General features: G+C 36.1%; 1 protein-coding gene and 1 pseudogene across 6 annotated transcripts in view; one reads left to right on the plus strand and one right to left on the minus strand.

Moving 5' to 3' along the window:
• The window catches only part of ASCC1 (activating signal cointegrator 1 complex subunit 1), an 85,749-nt gene that overhangs the window by 14,964 nt on the left and 48,630 nt on the right, over positions 1-22,155 (plus strand). For all 6 annotated transcript variants that reach the window (XM_036222179.1, XM_016162297.2, XM_036222180.1 and 3 more), the window contains exons 5-6: positions 2-180; positions 20,731-20,867. In XM_036222179.1, coding sequence (XP_036078072.1) covers positions 2-180; positions 20,731-20,867 — 316 coding nt within the window. The remainder of the gene's footprint in view (position 1; positions 181-20,730; positions 20,868-22,155) is intronic.
• Positions 2,633-2,751, minus strand: LOC118604763 (annotated as a pseudogene).

The following is a 22,155-nucleotide window of genomic DNA, read 5'->3' on the forward strand; positions in this document are numbered from 1 at the left end:
GTAATCACTGGCCAGCATCGAAGTGGTGTAATTTCAGCCCGAACTCGGATTGATGTTCTTTTGCTGACTTTTAGAAGAAAGCAGCCCTTTACTCACTTTCTTGCCTTTTTCCTCAATGAAGTTGAAGTTCAGGAACGATTCTTAAAGTTCCAGGAGGAAGTACTGGAGAAGTGCTCTATGGTAAGCAGCAAATGAAACAAAAAAAGTTTAAAAGAATAATGAAGAGTAAAAAAATGGTTCATAAGTCAAGCACTACAGATAAATGCTACTCCCACTAAAAAAAGGTAATTATTTCTGATGGTTTCTTTTAATTCTGAGCTAAAAAAATTTATATAGACATCAGTACATGAATCTCTATATATGACTGAAATATTCGTTAAAATTTTCAAGGCACAAAAAGATCATCATCTAAATATACACACCATTTTGTACCTTGTGGGTGGCAGTGTTAATGAGGTGCCATTATCTGTAGATCTGCCCCTAGGCAGTCTTGGCTTATTGGGGTTAGTAAATAAAAAAACAAATTTGCATATGGAATATTCATACTTATGTAACACTGAAATGCTTATGACCAGGATAATAGCAGATAATTTAGATTAGAAAACAAGTTTTAAAACTTTTTGGATATGATTTCAGGTAATTTATTATTTATTTATATATATTTATTTATTGAAATTCATTTCAAGTATATTGTACATTGGTTAGACATCTATATAGTTCATAAAACAATCCCTCCAATTGTTCTCCCCCTTCCTTGGCCCTCCACCTAGCCATCATATTAATGCTAACTGCATTCCCTCCTCCGCTAGGCTCCTCATCCCTTTGACCAACTATCAACTACTAATTTGTACTTCTTTAACCCTTCACCCCATTCTCCCATCCCCCATCCCCTCTCCCCTCTGTCCATCACCAAATTGTCCACTATATTCTGAACACTTGCCTACTATGATGGTTTTTGATTAGTTTGTTCTTTTTATTCTTTAAATTCCACATATAAGTGAAATCATATGGTATTTATCTTTCTCTGTCTGACTTATTTCACTCAGCATAATAACCTCTAGGTCCATCCATGTCATTACAAATGGTAGAATTTCATTTTTTTTTTAACAACTGATATACCATTGTATATATGAACCATAATTTCTTTAATCGTCTGTTGATGGGCATTTAGGTTGCTTCCATAAAAAAATTCTGAAAGTAGTATATACTTATAGAAAATTTAGAAAATACAGAAAAGATTAATAAAAAGTTACCCAAAATCTCACTGTTGAGAGATAATATTGTGGCATATTTGCGCGTGTATATACACACATATTTAAAAAATATGTCTTATATAGGTTTTATATTATGTTTTCTTTGAAATTTAGCATTATACCATGATCATTGTTTTGTTATTGAACAAAAACCTAAATCTTTTACCCTGATTTTAGAGACCAGAAAGGAAATTACAGTAGTGATTACTAAAACATCATCTGATTTCAATAACCGTTCAGATTGTTACTTCTGGGTGAAATCTGGCATTGCCCCAGTGGCATGTAGGAGGAGGATGGTGGTATGTTGTGTGTTGTCCCTTGGTTCTTCCCTGCCAACACAGCAAAGAGTTACAGGTCGGCAAGATTTAGAAAAAGTAAGTTTTATTGAAAGTGCATTTTAGACGGATACGGGCCATGCTAAGGAAGGCTGCAGCCCTGTGGAATTAGGAAGGTGAAGAAATAAGACAGAGTACCACTCCAAGGGAGGAGCGGGTTTTCAGCAAGGAGAGCTGTAACAACTCAGAAATGGCAAGGTCTGTTTATATTTGGGTCATGATGGGAGGTTCTAGATGATCTGTATGTGAGGTTACCTTGACTGACAGTTGACTGCTGTATAACACTTGCCTACTATGCATGTGCTTACCCAGAATTTAGTCTTATAATTGGAATCGTGAACTTCTAGGCATAAACATGATATTATAATGAAGCTTAAATCGTGGGTAATTTAGGGTGGTACCTTCTACACAGGCATCTGTGGATGGTTTAGCCAGCAGCTTTTATGGCCTTTGTGCTCTAGGATTTGGGGTAATTTATAACCCTAAAAGGAAGGTATTTCTGGGAGGTCTTTAAAGAAGGTCTTTAAGGGAAGTTTCTATGGTTACAGAGCTGGGCCTTTGCCCCTGTGCTCATGCCCTAACTACTTAACAAGATGACATTATTTTTAATGGCTGCTTACTATTCTGTTATATGGCTGTATAATAATTTCTTTAATTTTCTATTTTTATTATCATGAATAATGATGTTATGAATATTTTTCTACATATGTTTTTCTGCACTAGTCTAATTCGTTTCTCAGTAAATTCCTGAAAGTGGTAGAGAGTATGTGTGTATTGGTTTTTGATATGTAGATTCAAATTACCTTCAGGAAATGTAGCACTTTATACTACAAATTATAGCTTTCTTTTCCCACCCTTACCAATGCTCAGAGTTAGAATTCTTTTAAGTTTTTTTTGTAATCTAGTGGATAAAAGATTAGCTCATTGCTTTACTGTTCATTTGATTATTGGTGAGATAAGACTTTTTCATATGTTTAACTCTTGTTTCTTCATGTCTTGGCTCATTTTCCTCTGAGTGTTTTCTGTTTGTTTGTTTGTTTTTTATGCCTACAGCACCAAGTCTTCCTAGGTGGTCTACCATTCAAGTACTAACCAGGCCCAACCCTGCTTAGCTTCTGAAATCAGAGGAGATTGGGCACATTCAGGGTGGCATGGCTGTAGATCTCTTTTTTTTAACCATTCTTATATACTCTTCAGTGAGGTATCCACATCTTTTGCCTATTTAAAAATTATTTTCTTACTGTTGAGTTTTGAGAATTCTTTCATATATATTCTGGATACAAGTTCTTTTTAGGATATGTAAGTTCCAAATATTTACTCCCAGGATGTAACTTGTCTTCTATTAGCGTCATTGCTGAGAAATGTTTTAAATTTTTATGAAGTCTAATTTATTACTTTTTTTAATCGATTGTACTTTTTATGTCATGTCTAAGAACTCTTTGCCTAATCCTAAGTCACAAAGGTTTTCTGTTAGAATTCATACTTTTGCTTTTTTATATTTAGATCTAGGATCCAGTTAATTTTTTTTATTAGGTGTGAAATTTAGGTTGAAGTTCATTTTTTTACATATGGATATTTATGTTATTTTCTCAATCTTGTTGTAAAGTGAAGAATAAAAGCATGTGGAATAAAAAAGATCTATGATTGATATCTTTATTTCTGGAAACAATGGACCTAGGTCTGATTCTGGGTTCCTTGTTCTGTGTAGACTTGGGCAGCAAACCTCTTCAAATCTGTACAGCTTGCTTTGGAGAGTTGCAGGAAGGATTAAATGAGATAACATAAAGTACTCGGGATGGCACTTGATACATAATAAGCATTTAATAAATGGTATTGGCTCCTCTTACTGTTTTTATGGCTGGTTGGTTAAAGTTATTAGTATTACTTAGAGTGTTAAGAGTAGATGAGGGCTGTCTCTGATAATTGTGGGCAAGGTCAGTGAAAATATTTTGGGTGAAAATCTCTACAAGATCCTTTCTTTCTTTTCTTCCCTTTTCTCTTTTTCTCTTTTCCCTTCCTTTCTCCTGTCCAGTCTATATTAGTCAAGCTGGGTCTTAGGTGTTAAAATATGGTGAGATATAGATACACAGATAAAGAAGTATTATAATCCAAGTATGTTTGTGGGGTAGGAGCTGAGAATTGATCAAATTAATTTTCTAAGAAGGAGACTATGAAGGTGAGTAGATTCAGACTGGGCAAGTATTAGCAGGCAGTATAGCACTGTGTAACCCATTTTGAAGTGACTAATTTGGCATTTATGTGCTTGAACAAGGGCCTATCTATAAGTCAAATACTCAAATACTATATAGAAAATTTACCATCAGAATATTACTAATTATCTTTAGTGAACCATCAGAATGTCTACTTTCCTCAACATTTTATAGCAAGATGATTTCATTTTCAGAGCAAGTGGGAGGTGTGGTATGAGAAGGTCAGGAACACCAAAGCTTTAATATGGGCTGGTAAAGTTGGGGGGTGGTAAATTTTGAAATAATTTATCTTGTAATTATTTATTTTTTGGAATGTTATAAATACCTGGTATGCAAAAAGCAGATTATAATAGATTAGCCTTTTTTCTCTGTGCGTGTGTGTTCGTGTATGCTTTCTCACTTTCCTTTTGGCTCCTCATATCATGGGCTGACAGGGAACAAATATTTGAATAATTATTTTCACTTGGCTGAAGTGAGATTGGCCACTGAGACTGTCATGCTGGCCTTAATCAGTCCAAAGTACTTCCTTCCTGCTTCTATGGAGACTTCATACTGACATTGCCTTCTTCCTGCTTTTAAATTAGGTCCTGATGACAGCAGGGAAACAAGCCTAACAGAAAAGAGTAATGGAAGAAATTTTTAGTGAATTTCGTTCTGGTAAAAGAACGACAGGCACTTGGCTATCAAAGTCTGTATTATGGCAACTTAGGAAGTTCCCATCTAGTAGCTTCGAAGAACATATACCTGTTTACTGAGGTAGTAGTTGTTTCCCGAAAGACTGTGGCATTCAGTCTTGTTTTGGTTCCTTAGAAACTCATCTGATGTTTCAGATAGAGTTTCTGATAGAGTCTTGACATGGTCATGTAACAGCCATCTCAAATAAGATACAGAACATTTACATCACCCCAAAAAGTTCTCTTGTATTTCTTTGCAGTCAGTTTCACTCCCTGTCATCTCATCTACCAGTAATTTCAGGCAACCACTTACCTGTTGCCACCATTAGATTTTTCTTTACTAGAGTTTTGTATAAATACAGTATATAATCTTTTATATGGCTTTTGTGTTGTTGTTCAGCATCATATTTTTGAGAGTCATTTATGTTGGGGTATGTTACAGTAATTTCTTTTTATTGCTGAATAATATTCCTTTGCTTGAATATACCAAAATTTGTTTATCCATTCAACTGTTGATGGACATTTGGATGGTTTCTAGTCTTCTAGTCTATTATAAATAAAGTTATTACATATCATTTGTGAAGAAATCTTTGTATTAAATATAGGTGTTTATTCCTCTTGAGCAAATATTTAAGAGTATAATTGTTGGATCAAGTACAGATATATATTTGGTTTTATAAGGAAACTGTTAGATCTTTTTTCAAAGAGGTTGTGCCTGTTCTACCACAATGATGTAGGAGTGTTTAGGTTGCTCCACATTCTTGCCAGCATTTGGTGGTGTCTTATTTTGCTTTTGGCCACTCTGGTAGGCATGCTGTGGTATCTCGTGGTTTTATTTATTTTTATTTATTTATTTTAATTTCCCCCCACCCCCACTTCCACCCCCGACTTCCACCCCTGACCTACAGATGTTGCCGTCTCCCCCTTAAGAACTTGATCTCTGAAGGCAGGGCGTCTCCACCCATGAGCTCACGGCACATACCCGGGGCCTGGCACACCTGGGGCCTGGCACACTGCGAGGCCTGGTACACCTGGGGTATGTGCTGTGGCTCCGCCAGGGCTTGAACTCAGGACCTTCTGCATGTAAAGCAGACACGCTGACCACTACTCTATGGAACCACCCCTTGTGGTTTTAATATTAACAGTAGTACCTACTTATCTGCAGAGGTATGTTCTAAGACCAGCCCCCCCCATGGATGCCTGAAACTACAGATAGTACTGAACTATATGTATACTATGTTCTTTCCTATACACGCATACACTTTACAGCTTCTCTTTGGCACAGCTGAGTTGCCAGCATTATTAATCTTGCGTTTTGGGGCCATTATCAAGTAAAATAAGAGTTATTTAAACATAAACACTGAGATACTGCAACAATCAATCTGATAATCAGATGGCTACTAAGTGACTAATAGGCAGGTAGTGTATACAGCATGGATAAGCTAGACAAAGGGATGAATCGTGACTCAGTTTGGACAGCTTGAGATTTCATCATGCTATTCAGCATGGAGAGAAAACAAAATTTCCTACCATTCTGAGTGCAGTTTTCTCTTGGTTAGGCATTTGCTTGGTTGTTGCAGCTTCTTAACTGGTTTCTAGAGTTCTCCTGAAGCTACTTTGATCTGTATGTTGTTGTTTATTTGGTATTTTCTGGGAGAATGAAGGTCTGGATATTCTTAGTTTGCCATCATGTTGATGTTGTTTTCAGTTTGGATAATTTTCCAGCATTATTTCTTAAATATCTTTTCTGTTTCCTTTTTTTCTTCTCCTTCTGGAACTCTGAATCCACATACATTAGACAAGTTAATATTGGTTACTGCACAGGTTACTGAAGCTTTGTTCATTTGTTTTCCAGACTTCATTTTCTCTCCCTGTTTCAGTTTGGATAGTTTTTGTAGCTGTGTTTTCAAGTACACTAATTCTTTTTTATAGGGCCTACTCAGTTGTTAATTCCATAACATAGAATTTACATTTTTGCTCTTTTTTATAACGTTCCTTGAAGTTACATTTTTTTATATTATCTTTTTCACTCTTTAATATATCTTTATGTTTTCTTTAAAACAGATGAGCTTATTTGTAATAGCTATTTTAAAGTCACTGTCTGCTAATTCTCTTAGTGTAGTGGTATTCTTGATCTCTTTCTATTGACCAATTTTTTACTTTCTTATGGGTCACATATTTTTGCTTCTTGCACATCTGGTTATATCTTATTGGATGGTGAACATTGTGAATTTATTTTGTTGAGAGCACATTTTGTTTTTTCCCACTAGAAAGTCTTAAACTTTATTCCGGAAGATAGTCATTTGTGGATCAGCGTAAACATCCCAAAGCTTGTTTTTAAGCCTTTTAAGGGCAGATCTAGAGGATTATTTAATCTAGGGCTAAGTTAGCTTCATTATGAAGGTGTGTTCCTTCTGGAACCTCTGTTCATTGCTCTCTATATTCAAGTGTGGTCTCTCCATTCTGGCTGAGAACTTGAGTGTTTCTCTGCTGTTTGAACTTTGGGTATTGTTTGGCTTATTACCTTGTGCATGAGCAGATTGTAGTTTTTTGTTTGTTTGTTTCTTTTGTTTTTAACATAGGTTCCTGCTCTTCAGTGCTTGGCCCTGCAAATTTTGCCTTGGCATTCCTGAATTCCAGTTTTTGTCACCTCCATTCATAGGGAACACTGGGCTCTTTTTGGGTGCCCCACTCTATGCCAATGTCTGGAAACTGTCTCTAGTCAGAAAACCAGCATGGTGCTTAGTTGTTTTGTTTCTCTTTCTTTAGGGATCATAGTCCATCACTGTCTGTTATCCAATGTCTGAAAACATGTTTTAAAAATATATTTTATCTAGTTTTCTAGTTATTGATGGCAGGAGGGCAAGTCCTATAAAGTTAACTCTTCATGGGCAAAAGAAGACATTCGCATACATTTTTAAATTCATATAACATAAAATTCCCATTTATAAAATACACAATTCAGTGGTTTTAGTACGTTCATTATATTGTGCAATCATTGCCGCTATCTAAATTCCAGAATATTTTTACCAGCCCCAAAAAGAAGCTGTTACTCCTTGTTGCCCTTGTCCCTCTGTCCCAACAACCACTAATTTAATTTCTGTCTCTGGTATTTCTTATTCTGAATATTTCATATAAATGGAATCATACGATATGTGACCTTTTATGTCTGGTATCTGTCACTCATAATGCAGTCTAAGTTTATCCATGTTTTATCATGTAACACTACATTTCCTTTTATGGCCCAATATTCTTTTATTTAGATATGCCACATTTTATTTATTCATTCACTTGATGAACATTTGGGTTATTTCCACTTTGGGGCTGTTATGAATAATACTGCTATTCATACATTTTTTTCTTTTAATAATTTGTAATATTGTAAACAGGCCTGAATTTATCAGTATTTTTATTTACTCAGTCAACACTAAATGATATATAAAATAGCAACTAATTATAGAGCTTTTGCATTGTGCTTGACAGTGTTCTGAGTGTGTCCTATGTTTTTTCTGTTTAATCTGCAGTTCATCTGTGTGAGCTAGATAATGGTATTCCATTTTACTGATGCAGAAATAGAAGTTTGGAGAGGGTAACTTGCCCAAGGTACCACAGCTAGTAGGTGCCACCATGCTCAGTAGAGTGGATGATACAAAGTTTTGTAGGACCTAGTAACTGCTCTAATTTATATAGTGCAGTAGAATGAATGAATGTGTGTGTGTGTATGTATATATGTATACGTATATATGTGTGTGTATATATACACATATATACATCTATGTGTGTGTGTGTGTGTGTGTGTGTGTGTGTGTGTGTGTATAAATAAGTTCTGGGCATCACTATGGAAACTCACTTGAATTTAAAAAAAATCCTGTTTAAACTGAAGATATTTTGATGGTTGCTTCTCTGTTAACCAATTGCACCACTCTTTCAGTAGGTATTTTCATTGGGACCAGCCTTGACTAGAATTGGGTAGTAATTTGCACAGTATTGAGGATTTAGAAGAAGAGCAACAGAGTCTTCCCAGTTGTGCTCGGGTTTTCAACTCCAAATTATATCTTATTTCCTAATTGTTAAAAAAAGATATGGATCTTATATCCTCCAAGGACTTTTGTTTATTAGGCATTATCCATCTTCAGTCCTGAATCGTACCGAAAGAGGTGAGAGTCTTTATCTTCTAAAAAAATTATTAATTTTATTATTATTATTATTTTTTTTTTTTGAGAAGGTGAATTTATCCTCCTTTATAGTTTATGTCAAATATATCAAGTCCTTTTGGGATCTTTGGGGTGAAAGGTACTATTGAAATTTGAGTTTATTAGTTTACCTTCACACCCTACCCTGTTGTATTAGTTTTCTATTGCTGATAGTAAATTACCTCAATCTTAGCACTTAAAATAACACCCATTTATCATCTCACAGTACTTTAGAGCAGAAGACCTGGTCGGCTCAACCGAGTTCTCTGCTTAGGGTCTCATGAGGCTGAAATCAAGATGCTGGCCAGACTGGTCTTTTATCTGAAGGCCCTGGGGAAGAATCCCTTGCAGGTCCATTCAGATTGTGGACAGAATTCAGTTCCTTGTGGTGATAAGTCTAGTTCACATTTCCTTGACATATGGCCCCTCTAGCTTCTGTTAAATCCTTCTTGTGCTTTGGATCTCTGACTTCTGTCACTAGCCAGAGAAAACTCTCCTTTGTAAAGAGCTTATGTGTATAGGTCAGGCTCACTGGGATAATCTCCCTATCTTAAGGTTGACTGTGCCATATAACATAGTATAATCACAGCAGTGATGTCTCGTCACATCCACTGTTTCCACCCATAGTCAAAAGAGGGGATTATACAAGGATGAGGGTCATTTTTAGAATTCTGCCTACCACAGCTATTAATTTTCATTTTTAAACATTGTTGTGAAGGTCACATTTTTGATACAACAGACAGCTTTTCTACTTCCAGGTCTTATTTTGTTCTTCCCTCACTCTTCCTTTAAAATAGTCGACCTCTTTTTTTTCTGTTTGTTAGCATGTTTGTCCTTGACCTCACCCTAGACTCTCCAAGGAAACTGAATTTACCTTTTAGAATAGCATTTCCTCAAATCACCTTCCTTTGTGCTGATCAATTATATAAAAAATGTTCTTTGACAATAGACATTATTACCATTATCCCTGTGCTTCAGCTTCCTAAGCCTGAGTATTTAATATAGGATTTAGCTGCTTACAGAAATAGTTATAGTACTGTATGATAAGTGCTATTAGAGGGGAGTGTAGTGGGTACCCAGAGAAGAGGTTCTCCAGTGGTCAGAAAAGGCTTAATAAGGGAGGTGACAGAGTCTTAAAGGAAGAACAAGAGTTTTGCCAAGCTCGTAAGGAGAAGATGAACATTTTGGGCAGAAGAATGGCACTTGTAAGGACTGGAGGTATACAATTCTGCTGTGTTCATGGGAGAGTGAGGAGTATGTTCAGACTGAACCCTTAGAAAGTGGGTAGGGTAGGGAAGAAATAGGTGTCAAGAGTTGAAAGGTGAATGGTATCCTTTTGGTTGTGAATGGTTGTGAAAGATCTGGTGTGAGTTAAGGATTTTGAATATATTGTATAGGTATTCAGGAACTAGTAAAGATTTTAAGTAGAGACTAATATGATTAACTTTTAACAACATTGTAGAGAAATAATCCTGAAGGCAGTGTGGAGCTTAGTTTGAGAATTAAGGAGTAAGGTACCAGTTAGATACTATTGATAAAATCTGTTGAAAAAAAAGGCTAGGGTATGTAGCGTATTCAGGAGGGAATATATTCCAGAGATGTTTCAGAGGTCTTCTCTAAAGTGGCGATAATAATAGTACCTACCTTTAGTGTTGATATGAAGAGTACATGAGTTAATAAATTTAAGGTGTTTATAGCAGAGCATGGCACATAGCTAGTACTGTATGTGTTAGCTGTTATCGTATACCACTGATTATCGTATGGAACATGAGGGAAAGTGTGGCATCAAGAAGCAGGTGAGGTTCTGACTTGAATAGGTGGTGTACCATTAACCCATCACTAACATTTGAATGTGACCCTGTCTATCTTTGGGAATAAATGTAGGTTGCAGGTAACATTGAGGAATAGATAAGCTTTTAGAAAAGTATTTTTAACTATTGTGCTCACTAAAGGAAAAGGGACAATACTTCAGTAAAGGGGAGATGCTCTTTGCTCCTTTTTAATGGGCAAGGATATTTAGATAATGCAGTCCTTTTTTCTGGTCAGTGTTAAAACCCGACATTTGAATATTTGTCCTTTGTTTTTAAGAACCTCTCCACTTTTCCATAATTATGTCTGGATAAAATTTATAAGCCAGAAGAATTAAAACCCTATTTTCTGAAGCTTATTTAACTTAAGGTATTTTATTAATAGCATATAGAGACTCTCAAATATAAGTCAGCTTTGGGGAATGTTCTTAATGAAAAATAGAAATGAATCAGCAGAGCCTAATTTAGCTCTTGATGGTGTTTTAAAAAGGAGAGCAAAGATGAAATATGTTTAGAGTGTTGCAAGGTCATGTGAAAAGAAGAGAGGGAAGGCTGTATTTATTCCATACTACTATATTCCAGAGGCTCCACATATATTTTATTTAACCCTCAGAAAAACTCTGAGAAGGAAATGTTTCTTTTATGGATGATGAAATTGAGTTTCAGAGTGACCGAATAACTCATGTTAGGTCACATTGTTGATAGGGCACAGAATTAGAATTTGAACATAGTCCTGTCTGGTTGCAAAGCCAAAAGCTCTTGTCACCAATGTGCCTTATTTGAATAACTTTCCTATGTGAATGAGGTTTATGTGGTCTGCCCAGAAGTGATTTTATGGAATTTGGCCATGAAAAATAGAAAATATAATGAACATAAGAGAAGGCTTCCATGCTTATTTTTTTTTTTTTTTTTGCCTTACATAGAATATCAGGAAGTTAATTGCTAGATCCCTCACAAGTGCCTATTTTGTACTTATTTATAGATTTTGTGGGAGCATGTAAAGATTTTATAGGATCTTTGACTTAGAGGTAAACTATGCTTGCCTAGTTACAACTGGTTTGCAACAGTGTTGCAATTAGAACCCTAGACTCTGTATTCCAGGTTAAAGGCCTTTTATTGCTAAATCACAAACCTTTGTTATGCCTGGATTTCCTAGAAGATAATATATGTGAATATAATTTGAAGATTATTTTTTTTTGCTTCTGGCTTTCAGCATGTGCTGTCAAGGTGGAATACTATAATTTTTTTATGTTCTGTATGGTGCACATTAGGATCAAATTCATAAGCATTCTTTTCTAAAGTCTCATATAGTGGTACATTATCTTTGAGGTCTGAGACTGAAGAGAGGCTCTGGCAGCTGTACCTGCGTTCTATCCCATCTGTGTGGAAAGGATGGTTGAATTTTAACTAGGGCTTTAAGGAAGCAAAGATACTGGTCCATAGTGGGCTAATCCATACTTCTCTTTACTGGCCTTTTTCCAAGTTTGACATGTTTAGATTTCACTATACCTTTGTTAATTGTTCATGCTGATAGCATTACTGCCCCAGTGGAGCCTGAGTGCTGGATTAAAAGTGAAATCAGTGACGGGCCAGTGATGATGTGGTGATCGTTAGTGGTAAATCATGGAGCAGCAGTTTGAATGAGAGACTTAAGGTCTTGCCCCTGGGACTGCTGAGTTATGACATGACTTTAAACTCTGAGCTGGGGTTTAGGCCTGCACGTAAGCTTTCTGCGGAGGTAGCTTTTGCATGCATTTTTTTTTTCCCCCCTTGGATAAGACCTTATTTAACAAATGAAGAAACTGAGACTTATTGATATGACTTAGCCATAAAGAAACCTTTTTTTTTCCATCCAGACAAAACTGTTGCAGGGGATTTCTGTTACTTCACCCTTTGCTTCACCTTGCTGGGTTGAAGGTCACCACCATTAGAATTTTCAGGCGCCAGCCTGGTTGGCCAACCTAATGGAGTAAAATAGTTCTAACTCTGAGTAATGGTGAACTTGGAGCAGGGCCCAGTGTAATTAAACCCCTAGAGTAAAGAATTCGATGTTTGTCTTTCTTCATTTCAATGAAGAGGCTTGTGGGTGGGAATATGATATATTCTGAGCAAAGAAAAATAGTGGCTCTAGAGATTTATGCCATTGCATTGAAGATTGTTTGGTTTTACATTAAATTTAGATAATTTGGTAAGAGAAAAGTTTTCTTAGTAGATGGCATTGCTAAGCAGGGTAAAATTTAGGGTGTTTCTACATTTATTAAAAGGCTGTCCAATTGGGTCACATATAACTTATATAATTTCCAATACTGGTAAAGATTGTTTGAACTCTATGACTCAGAAGTCCCTAGAAGACTTCAAATTATATAGCATTTTCCTGCTCTTTTGTGTTCTCTATGTTATATTTCCCACTATTCAGTGTTTTCTTGGTAAGTGAACTCAAGTTGACAAAAGTGGTAGGCTCCCAAAGAGTTAAGAAAGAAAAGTTCTAGAGCTTCTTTTTTCTAAATAATAAGATAATGAATTTGTATAATTTTAAACCACTAAGTTTGTGTGTAATTTGTTGTAGCAGCAGTAGGATACTAATAATTTAAAACTCACAGAGAAGTTGTAAGACTACAGATAGTACCCTTTACTCATATTCACCTAGTGTTAATATTTACTCCATTCGTTTTATCGTTCTCTCTTCTTTCTTTCTTAACTACTTTAGAGTGCATTGCATAAGTCACGGCCCTTTACTCCTAAATACTTAAACATATATTTTCTATGAAATCAGAATTTTTAAAAACATAACAGTATAATTTTCAACTTTGATAAATTTAACATTGATACTTTTATCTATATTTTACCATACCATTCTAATTTTGTCAATTATAGCATTTTTTCCCCCCTCTGGTATAGAATCTGGTCTAGGATTAGATGTTGTGTTTAGTTGTTATGTCTCTTTAGTCTCCTTGAATCTGGAACATTTCTACCGCCTTTCTTTGCCTTTCTTGACATTGACTTAAAAGAAAAGAATGCTTCTTTAATAAATAAATTTTAAAACAAAAAATGCTTATTTAGGGTCTTTTTGACGTTTCCTCATAAGTAGACTGAGGTTATGCATTTATGCTAGGACATTGCATAAGCGATGATATATCTCTCTCAGATTATCTCATCTAGATACAATGCCATTCATTGGTAATGCTAATTTTTACTCTATCCAGTTAAGGTGTTGATTAATTTCTTCACTGTATAGTTACTATTATTTTTCCTTACAACCAGTAAGCAATCTGTAAAGAGACATTTTAAGACTATGCAAATATTCTAAATCTCAACCAAATTTCTTCTTTGATTTAGCATCCTTTGATGATTCTTCCCTAAACCAACCTTTACAATGATGGTTGCATGTTTATGTTTTTCCAACTTTCATGTTTTCTTTTTATTTATCAGTTGACATTCAATATTCTTCTTTTCTCATCTGTTACTAGTACAGAATCACACATTCCTATTTTTTGAATAGTTTATAAATTATTCTTCTTAATTATTTTAGTGCTCAAATTAACCCTGACTTAACCAGTGTTGGGGGGCCTTCAGGCTGGTTCCTGTGTTGGTGACGTGCCTTCTTTTCACCCCCACCCCCCAATTATTTCCATACTTTCTGGCATAATAAGATGTTCCAGGGTTATCTTATGCTTCTCTGTCCCAGCCCTAGAATCACCCATTCCTGTAAGAGCCCTGGTTCCTTTTAGTGGAAAGTGGTATATGGTGCTAGATACGCTCAGGATATCTTTGCTTCTAGACCTTTTTCTGTGGACAGAGCTAGAAAATATATGCATACACACACACACATACACATGCACACACATATGTAACACATGTACATACATACATATTCATGCATATACAGCTGTCCTTTGATATCCTCAGGGGATTGGTTCTTGGACCCCCTGCAGATACCTAAAATCTAAGGATGTTCAAGTCTCATGTAAAATGGCATAGTATTTGTATATAACCTATATTTGCATACAGGCTACAGCAGGGTACGTCTGCATATGACTTCATCTGCACAAATTCAGCCTAGTGCTTGGTATGTGACAAATACAAATTTTGCTTTTTGGGACTTTTTGAAATTTTTTTTCACCCAAATATTTTTGATCTGCAGTGGTTGATCTACAAGTGTGACACCCACAGATACAGAGGGCTGACTGTATATATTTTAGAAATCAGGAGTTTACAAAGATACTCTTGATTGCAGTTCATCCCCACAGGGTTCTTTCTTGACCACCCCTCCCCCATTCCATATTTTTATGTCCTTCCATAGCAAGAATCCTGGCTTCCAGTATCAACACCTTTTTCATTCTCTCAGTCCTGTAATACATCTAAAATAGTTTTGATTTGCTTTGTTTATATGTTTATAAGAAATAAATCTACTAAACTTGGGAAGAAAATGGCATAGAGGATAGAGGCTCTGTTCATCCCTCTGGCAACCAAATCAAAGTCGTGACAGAAACAAGGAGCAAACAGCAAAGGAAAATCTGCTGGAATCTAGATGAACAAGCCATACAACTAGTGAGAAATCCAAAATCACCCTACAACAGCAGAAGGTAGGACGGGATGAGGATGTGAGGCCACCAGGTCTGGAGCAGCTGAGTGAGCCAGAGGCTGCAGCAACAGCGGCAGACGCCTCTTAAAGGGGCTGCATCTGCGAGTGGCTTTTCGCGGTGATGGACCTGCTTGCTCTGAGCACCAGTGCCAATTTTGGTTGCGCGTAGGGAGCACCAGGGACTTACAGGGAGACATTGTCAGAGTGAGGGCCGAGGCATGACTTGCTCTGTACAGAAGTGCTGGCAGTATCCATTGTTTCCCATTGAGCCCTCCCTGCTCCAGTGTGCACAGTACCGCCCATAGCCAAGTTCTCATCACACTGGATAACAGAGGTTACTCCTCCCAGAGGATTTCCTGAAACTCTGCCTCTCCCAACTCATGACCCCACCCAAGTCACATTCCAGGTATATCCTCAGTGAGTCAGGTGCTCTTTGCTGAGCAGCGCCTAGACTCACACTGGAGGCAGCTAGCCTCAGTTTCCGTTGTGGCCTTTTGAGGCATCTAGAAGCACAGCATCTGTGGATTGCTTGCTGAATCTTAACAGGTGGCCCCTTAGGGGCAGAGGCTTGGGTTAAATTTGGCCTGTAGCTGAATTCTTCTTAGGGCTGTGCCACTGAACACCTACTTCACAAATCCACACTAATAATACCAGGAAACATAGGAGCTTTGCTTAGTACATAGAAACAGACATGGAAAGGCAGCCAAAATGGGAAGACAAAGAAACAGAAACCATAAGAGAGGACAGAACAGAGATCCAGAAATAATGGAGTCAAGCACTCTAACAGATGCAGAGTTTAAAACACTGGTTATAAAGATGCTCAATGAACTTTAAAGTGTAGATAAATTCAGTGATAACTTCAACAAAGGAATAAAAAAACAAAAATGGAAATGGAAATTATAAAAGAGAATCAGTCAGAAATGAACACATTATCTGAGATGAGAAGTATATTCAAAGGAATACACAAAGTGAATAAAGAAGAAGATCAAATGACCTATCTAGAGGACTGGAAAGCCAAGGACACAAAATCAGAATGGCAAGAGATAAGATGCCAAGACTATAAAAATAATTTAAGGAGCATATGGAACACTATTAAAGGTCAAAATATCCGTGTCATCAGGGTACCGAGGGAATACAAGATATTGAAGAAACAATGATGGGAAACTTCATTAACCTGGTAAAGGAAATAGACATAAAACCCCAGGAAGCTCAGAGAGTCCCAAAAACCAAGAACCCAAAGAGGCCCACACCAAGACACATTAAAATGCCAAAAGTTAAATATAAAGAGAGAATCTTAAAAGCAGCCAGGGATAAGCAGATATTGACCTACAAGGCAGCACCCATAAGACTGGCAGCTGATTCTTCAAAAGAAATTATGCAGGACAGAGGGCTTGGCACAAAATATTCGACATGATGAAAACCTGGGTTCTACAACCAAGAATTCTTTATCCAGTAAAGCTATCATTTAGAGTTGAAGGACAGATAAAGAGCTTCCCAGACAAAAATAAGCTAAGGTATGTATTATCACCGAGCCAGTAATACAGGATATGTTAGAGGGACTATTTTAAGAAGAAAAAAACATGTATCAAAAACAGGAATAAAGAATGGTAACACTACATTCCTATCAACAAGTATGTCAAGTGGAAAAGAATTAAGTGTTCCAACCAAAAGACAGTGACTAATAGGATAAGAAAACAAGACCCCTACATGCTGCCTACAAGAGACTCAATTCAGATTAAAAGACACGCACAAACTAAAAGGAAGGGGATGGAAAAAGATATTGCCTAGAAGGTATTTAAGTTAGAAAAAGATAAACACTATATGATTTCACTTATATGCGGAATCTAAGGAATAAAAACATACTAATGAAAAACAGACTCACAAATATAGTGGACAATTTGGTGATGGACAGAGGGGAGGAGGGTTTGGGGGGCTGGGAGAATGAGGTGAAGAGTTAAAGAAGTAGAAATTAGTAGCTGATGAATAGTCACAAGGGTAGGGAGCATGGCCTAGGGAATGCAGTTAGCATTAATATGTTGGCTAGGTGAAGGGTCAGGGGAGGGAGGGAGCAATCGGGATTGTTTTATGAACTATATAGATGTCTAACCAATGTACTATATAATTAAATTAAAAAAGAAAATGAAAGAAACCTACTAAAAAGAATTCAGGATTTGTTTGCAGTTCCCCTCCCCTAAGAAAAACCTGAGATATGAAGTCAGATATTGTGTTTATAAGTTGCTTGAATTAGTTCTTCCTTTTTAAATCCCCTGTAGTGTAGATTTGGTATTCATTTTAAATGTACCGGGTTCATTTCCAGTTTGCTTTTAACATTTCATTTTTTCCCTCTTCACATTCTTGTCGATTTAATTTAATTTGAATGTGGAGAACATCAACATACTTCCAAAAGTCAAAACTGTACAAAAGGGCATATTCAGAAAAGCGTCGCACGTACCTGAGTCCCTTCCACCGTGTCCCCCTCACCCCTTCTAGGTAACCACCTTCATTGCTTTCTGGTTTATTTGTCCCATGTTCCTATTTGTAAAGACGAATGAGTACATGTATATTTTCTTATTTTCTCTTTTTTCTTATACTAATGGTAGCAGACTATACGCTCTCCTGCACTGGGTTTTTTTTCATTTACCATTATGTCCTGAAATACCACTCCAAGTCAGTTTACACATAGTTTTCAGCCAGTCTTCTGTACTTGGACCTTTAGGTATTTTCCAATATTTTGCAATAATGCTGTAGACACTAACCTTGTGTGCATTTATTTTATATTATTGAAAATGTGTCTTCAGGATAAGTTCCTAGAAGTAGGATTGCTCCATCTGTTAGACTGCTTGGGCTGCTATCACAGAATATACTACAGACCGAGTGGCTTATACAACAGAGATTTATTTTTTTACAGTGGTGGAGGCTGGAAGTCCAAGATCAAGGTGCTGGCAGGGTTGGTTTCTGGTGAGACCATTTTTTTTCCTGGCTACCAAACAACTGCCTTCTTGCTGTGTCCTCACATGGCCTTTTCTCTGTGTGCATTTGCTCCTGGTATCTCTTCCTCTTTTTATAAGGATACCGGTTTTACTGGATTTAGCTTTTCTTGACACATTTAAAGCTGATTGTCCCTTAAAGTCGCTTTCATTAAATGAGGCAGTTTGAGCTGATACATAGAATAACATAACTCTTCTCCAGTTGTAAAAATAGCTCAACCTCCATTAACACTTAAAAAATGAATTATCTCTTAACTTCTGTTGCCAGGGCAAAAATTGGGCAATCCCAGGCAAAACAAGTATACTATGTGAGTTATCTGCATTTGATAAATACATTTCTCTGCCTTTGGGGTGGTTTCTTAGTCCAAGGATCAGATTAGGGGATAAGAACTTGGAATTCAAAGATAAAATTCCTGCTTCGCTCCTGTTGAAGGAGAATATTCTCAACTTTTTAAAATTTTTATTTGCAGAATAAATGTAATGGAATTTGAGATCTACTTACCTTCAAAAGGGATTCATGATCTGGTATCAGAATATGTAAGGAATTCTTATAACTCAATTAAAAGACAGAAAAACAGGCAAAGGATTTAAACAGATATTTCTGTTTAAAGGAGATGTACAAATGTTTTAGCAAGGACGTGAGAAGATGTTCAGCATCACAAGTCAATAGGGAAATGTAAATCAAAACCTGTATGAGATACCACTTTGCACCCACTAGCATGGCTATAATAAAATTTAAAAGGAAAGTGATAAGTGTTGGCAAAGATGTAGACAAATTGTTGCTAGGAATGTAAAATGGTTCAGCTGCTGTGGAAAACAGTTTGATGGTTGCTCAAAATGTTAAAGATAGAATTACTACATGATCCAGCAATTCCACTCTTAAGTATATACTCCAAAGAATTGAAAACATACGTCAACACAGAAAGTTATACATGGATGTTTTAGAGCAGCATTAATCATAATAGCCAAAAGATGGAAACAACTCAACTGCCCATCAAAAGATGGATGGATAAACAAGTCGTGTTATATACATGCCATGGAATATTATTCAGCTATAATAAGGACTGCAATACCAGTACATGATACAATTTGGCTAAACTTTGAAAATGTGCTAAATGAAAGAAGCCAAACCAAAAGATCATGTATTGTATGCTTCCTTTTATATGCTATATCCAGAATAGGAAAATCCAAAGAAACAGAAAGCAAATTAAAAGTTACCAGGGGGTGGGAGATGGAGGTGGGGAATGGGGAGTGATATTACTTAATGATTCTGGAGTGTTTTTATGGGGTGATGAAAAAAGTTTTGAAACTAAAATGAGCACAACATTGTGAATACTGTAAATACCATCAAATTGTACAGTTTAAAATGGTTAACTTAAATGAATTTCACCTCCATTTTAAAAAGGGAATATGAGTATATTTCTGAATATATATATATTTTTGCTTTCCAGAGACAAAAGTTTTAAAGTGCAAGGAATGATGATGCCAGAAAAGGATGATGTGGAAACTCAGTGTCTGGATAACTCTCCAGATTCATTTTTCACTTATCTCTTTGCTTGGAAGAATTTATTCTTAACACAAAATATTTTACCTGAAAATACTGCAGTGTCTGCAAAGATAGAAATCATGTTTTTAAAGAGTATTATGAAGAGTTTATTCTTTGGGGAAGCCCATAAGAGGTCCAGTTGCTTGGAACTAACATAGCTGATAAGGAGCAAAAGATATCTTAGAACCTGTATTTAGATGGTATTCTTTTTTCCCTGGCTTGCCATTCTGTATGGCTACTAGTTTTTTTTTTGTTGTTTCGTTTTGTTTTTTTAATGTAGATGAAATTTACATGACAAAATTAACTTTTCAGGTGAATGATTCAGTGGCATTTAGTGCATTTATAGTATTGTACAGCTACCAGCTCTATATTGTTCCAAAACATATTAATCACCCAAAAGGAAATCCTGTACCCATTAAGCACATCCCTGTTAGCACGTGTTATTTTCCAAATTTTTTATTGTAACCAGCCTAAGGGGTATGAAGTTGAACTTCATTGTGGCTTTGATTTGCATTCCTCTAAATGATTAATGAAATTGAACATCTTCATGTATTTTTTGGCCATCTTGTGTTTCTTCTTTGGAGAAATGTCTACGTAAGTCTTTTCTATTTTTTAAATTGGGTTCTTTGTCTTTTAGTTGCTGAATCGTAAATGTCCTTTATATATGTATACTAGACTTTTATCAGATATATGACTTAAATATTCCATTCTGTAGGTTGTCTTTTCACTTTCTTGATAGTGTCCTTTGATATACAAAAGTTTTTAATTTTGATAAAGCCTAACTTATTTATTTGTCTTTTGTTGCCCTTACTATTGGTGTTATAGCTAAGAATCTATTGCCAAGTCCAAGGTCGTAAAGATTCCTCCTATTTTTCTTCTAAGAGTTTTATGGTTTTAGCTTTTATATTTAGGTCACTGATATATTTTGATATAATTTCTATATATAGTATGAGGTAGGGGTCCAACTTTATTCCCAGCATCATTTGTTGAAGAGACTCTTCTTTCTCCATTAAGTTGTTTTGGCACCCTAGTTGAAAATCAATTGGTCATAAATGTGTGGGTTTATCTCTGGACTCTAAATTCTCTTCCGACTGTTTACTTTTGTATGAACTGAGTTTCTTGTTTTTCTCCTTTTGATACAGGATCATGGGGTTGATAGCAGCATTTTCCAGAATCCCAAGAAACTTCATCTAACTATAGGGATGTTGGTGCTTTTGAGTGAGCAAGAGATTCAGCAGACATGTGAGATGCTACAGCAGTGTAAAAAGGAATTCATTGAGTGAGTATCCACAAGAGTGGGGAAGGGTGATCACCCATACTGGCTTCTTTTTGGTATCACAAACTTGTTTTAGGACTAGATAGCTGGGTGACATGGAAACAAGGTTTCCTGACTCATCCATTTGTAACACTTAACATTGAACCATTGTCTGAAAGGTTTAAAATGAATTTAAAGCATATATTTATAAATTTTTGGGGGGAAGCCTCTACCTTACATTATATCAGTTCAGTAGGCAAATTTTGTTCTTTACCAGGACATCCCATTATTTTCTCCAAAGGGAAATTTTCTTCATTATCTATTGAAGAATATAGGCTGCTGTATTAGTTTTCTGTGCTGCTTTTAACACATTACTGCAAGATACTGCTGGCTTAAAACAATACAAATTTATTATTTTATAGTTCTGTGAGGTAGAAGTCTGATATGGGTTTTTCTGAGCTAAAAGTAAGGTGTTGGCAGGGTTGTGTTCCTTTCTGGGGATTCTAGGGAAGAATCTATTTCTTTGTCTTTAAAGTGCAGTGTCTAGAAGCTACTCATATTCCTTGGCTAGTGGCCCGTTTCCTCTGTCTTCAACACTAGCTCCGTTGCATCTTTCTGACCCTTCTTTTGTCACGTCTCTCTCTCTGGCCATAGCAGGGAAAGGTTCTCTGCTTTTAAGGACTCTTGTGATTTGATTGAATATACCCAGATAATCTAGGGTAATCTCCTCATCCCAAACTCCTTAATCTTAATCACTCTTGTGCAAAAGTCTCTCTGTCATGTAAGGTAGCACATTTACAAATTCCATAGAGTAGGACGTGGGCGTTTTTGGAGAGCCATTATTCTGCTTACCACAATAACTCAAACATTGTAAAATGATTCCCTAGGAAAATCTTCATTGTTTTTCAGAAATGTGGACATTGATTTTCTTTTTCTTCTTCTTCTTCCTTTTTTTGTTTTTTAATATAGGCAATTTTGTGTGAGTCATTGTGAGGACACTGAAAACTATCCAAGCAATCTGTTTCGGCTCAGGGAAAACATTGCTGTTCTGGGGACAGAGTTATTCTTTTTACTGTAAAATTTAAATTTATACATACATCTAACTTAACAGCTTTATATCGAAGAATTTTCTCTTCCTTTCTCTCCCTTTACTCTTTTCAGGATTGATAAAGAATAAGAGATATTTTAAAACCGACTCACTTGAATAATTTTTTTAAAAATTCAGTTATAATTTTTAAGTCCCATACTATTCTAACATGGTCTTGTAGAAATGAGTTACTTGGTTCATTGGGTAAAATAAGATAAAAAGATT

This window comes from Rousettus aegyptiacus, unplaced genomic scaffold (genome assembly GCF_014176215.1).
Source record: "Rousettus aegyptiacus isolate mRouAeg1 unplaced genomic scaffold, mRouAeg1.p scaffold_m13_p_6, whole genome shotgun sequence".
Taxonomy (NCBI): Eukaryota; Metazoa; Chordata; class Mammalia; order Chiroptera; family Pteropodidae; genus Rousettus; species Rousettus aegyptiacus.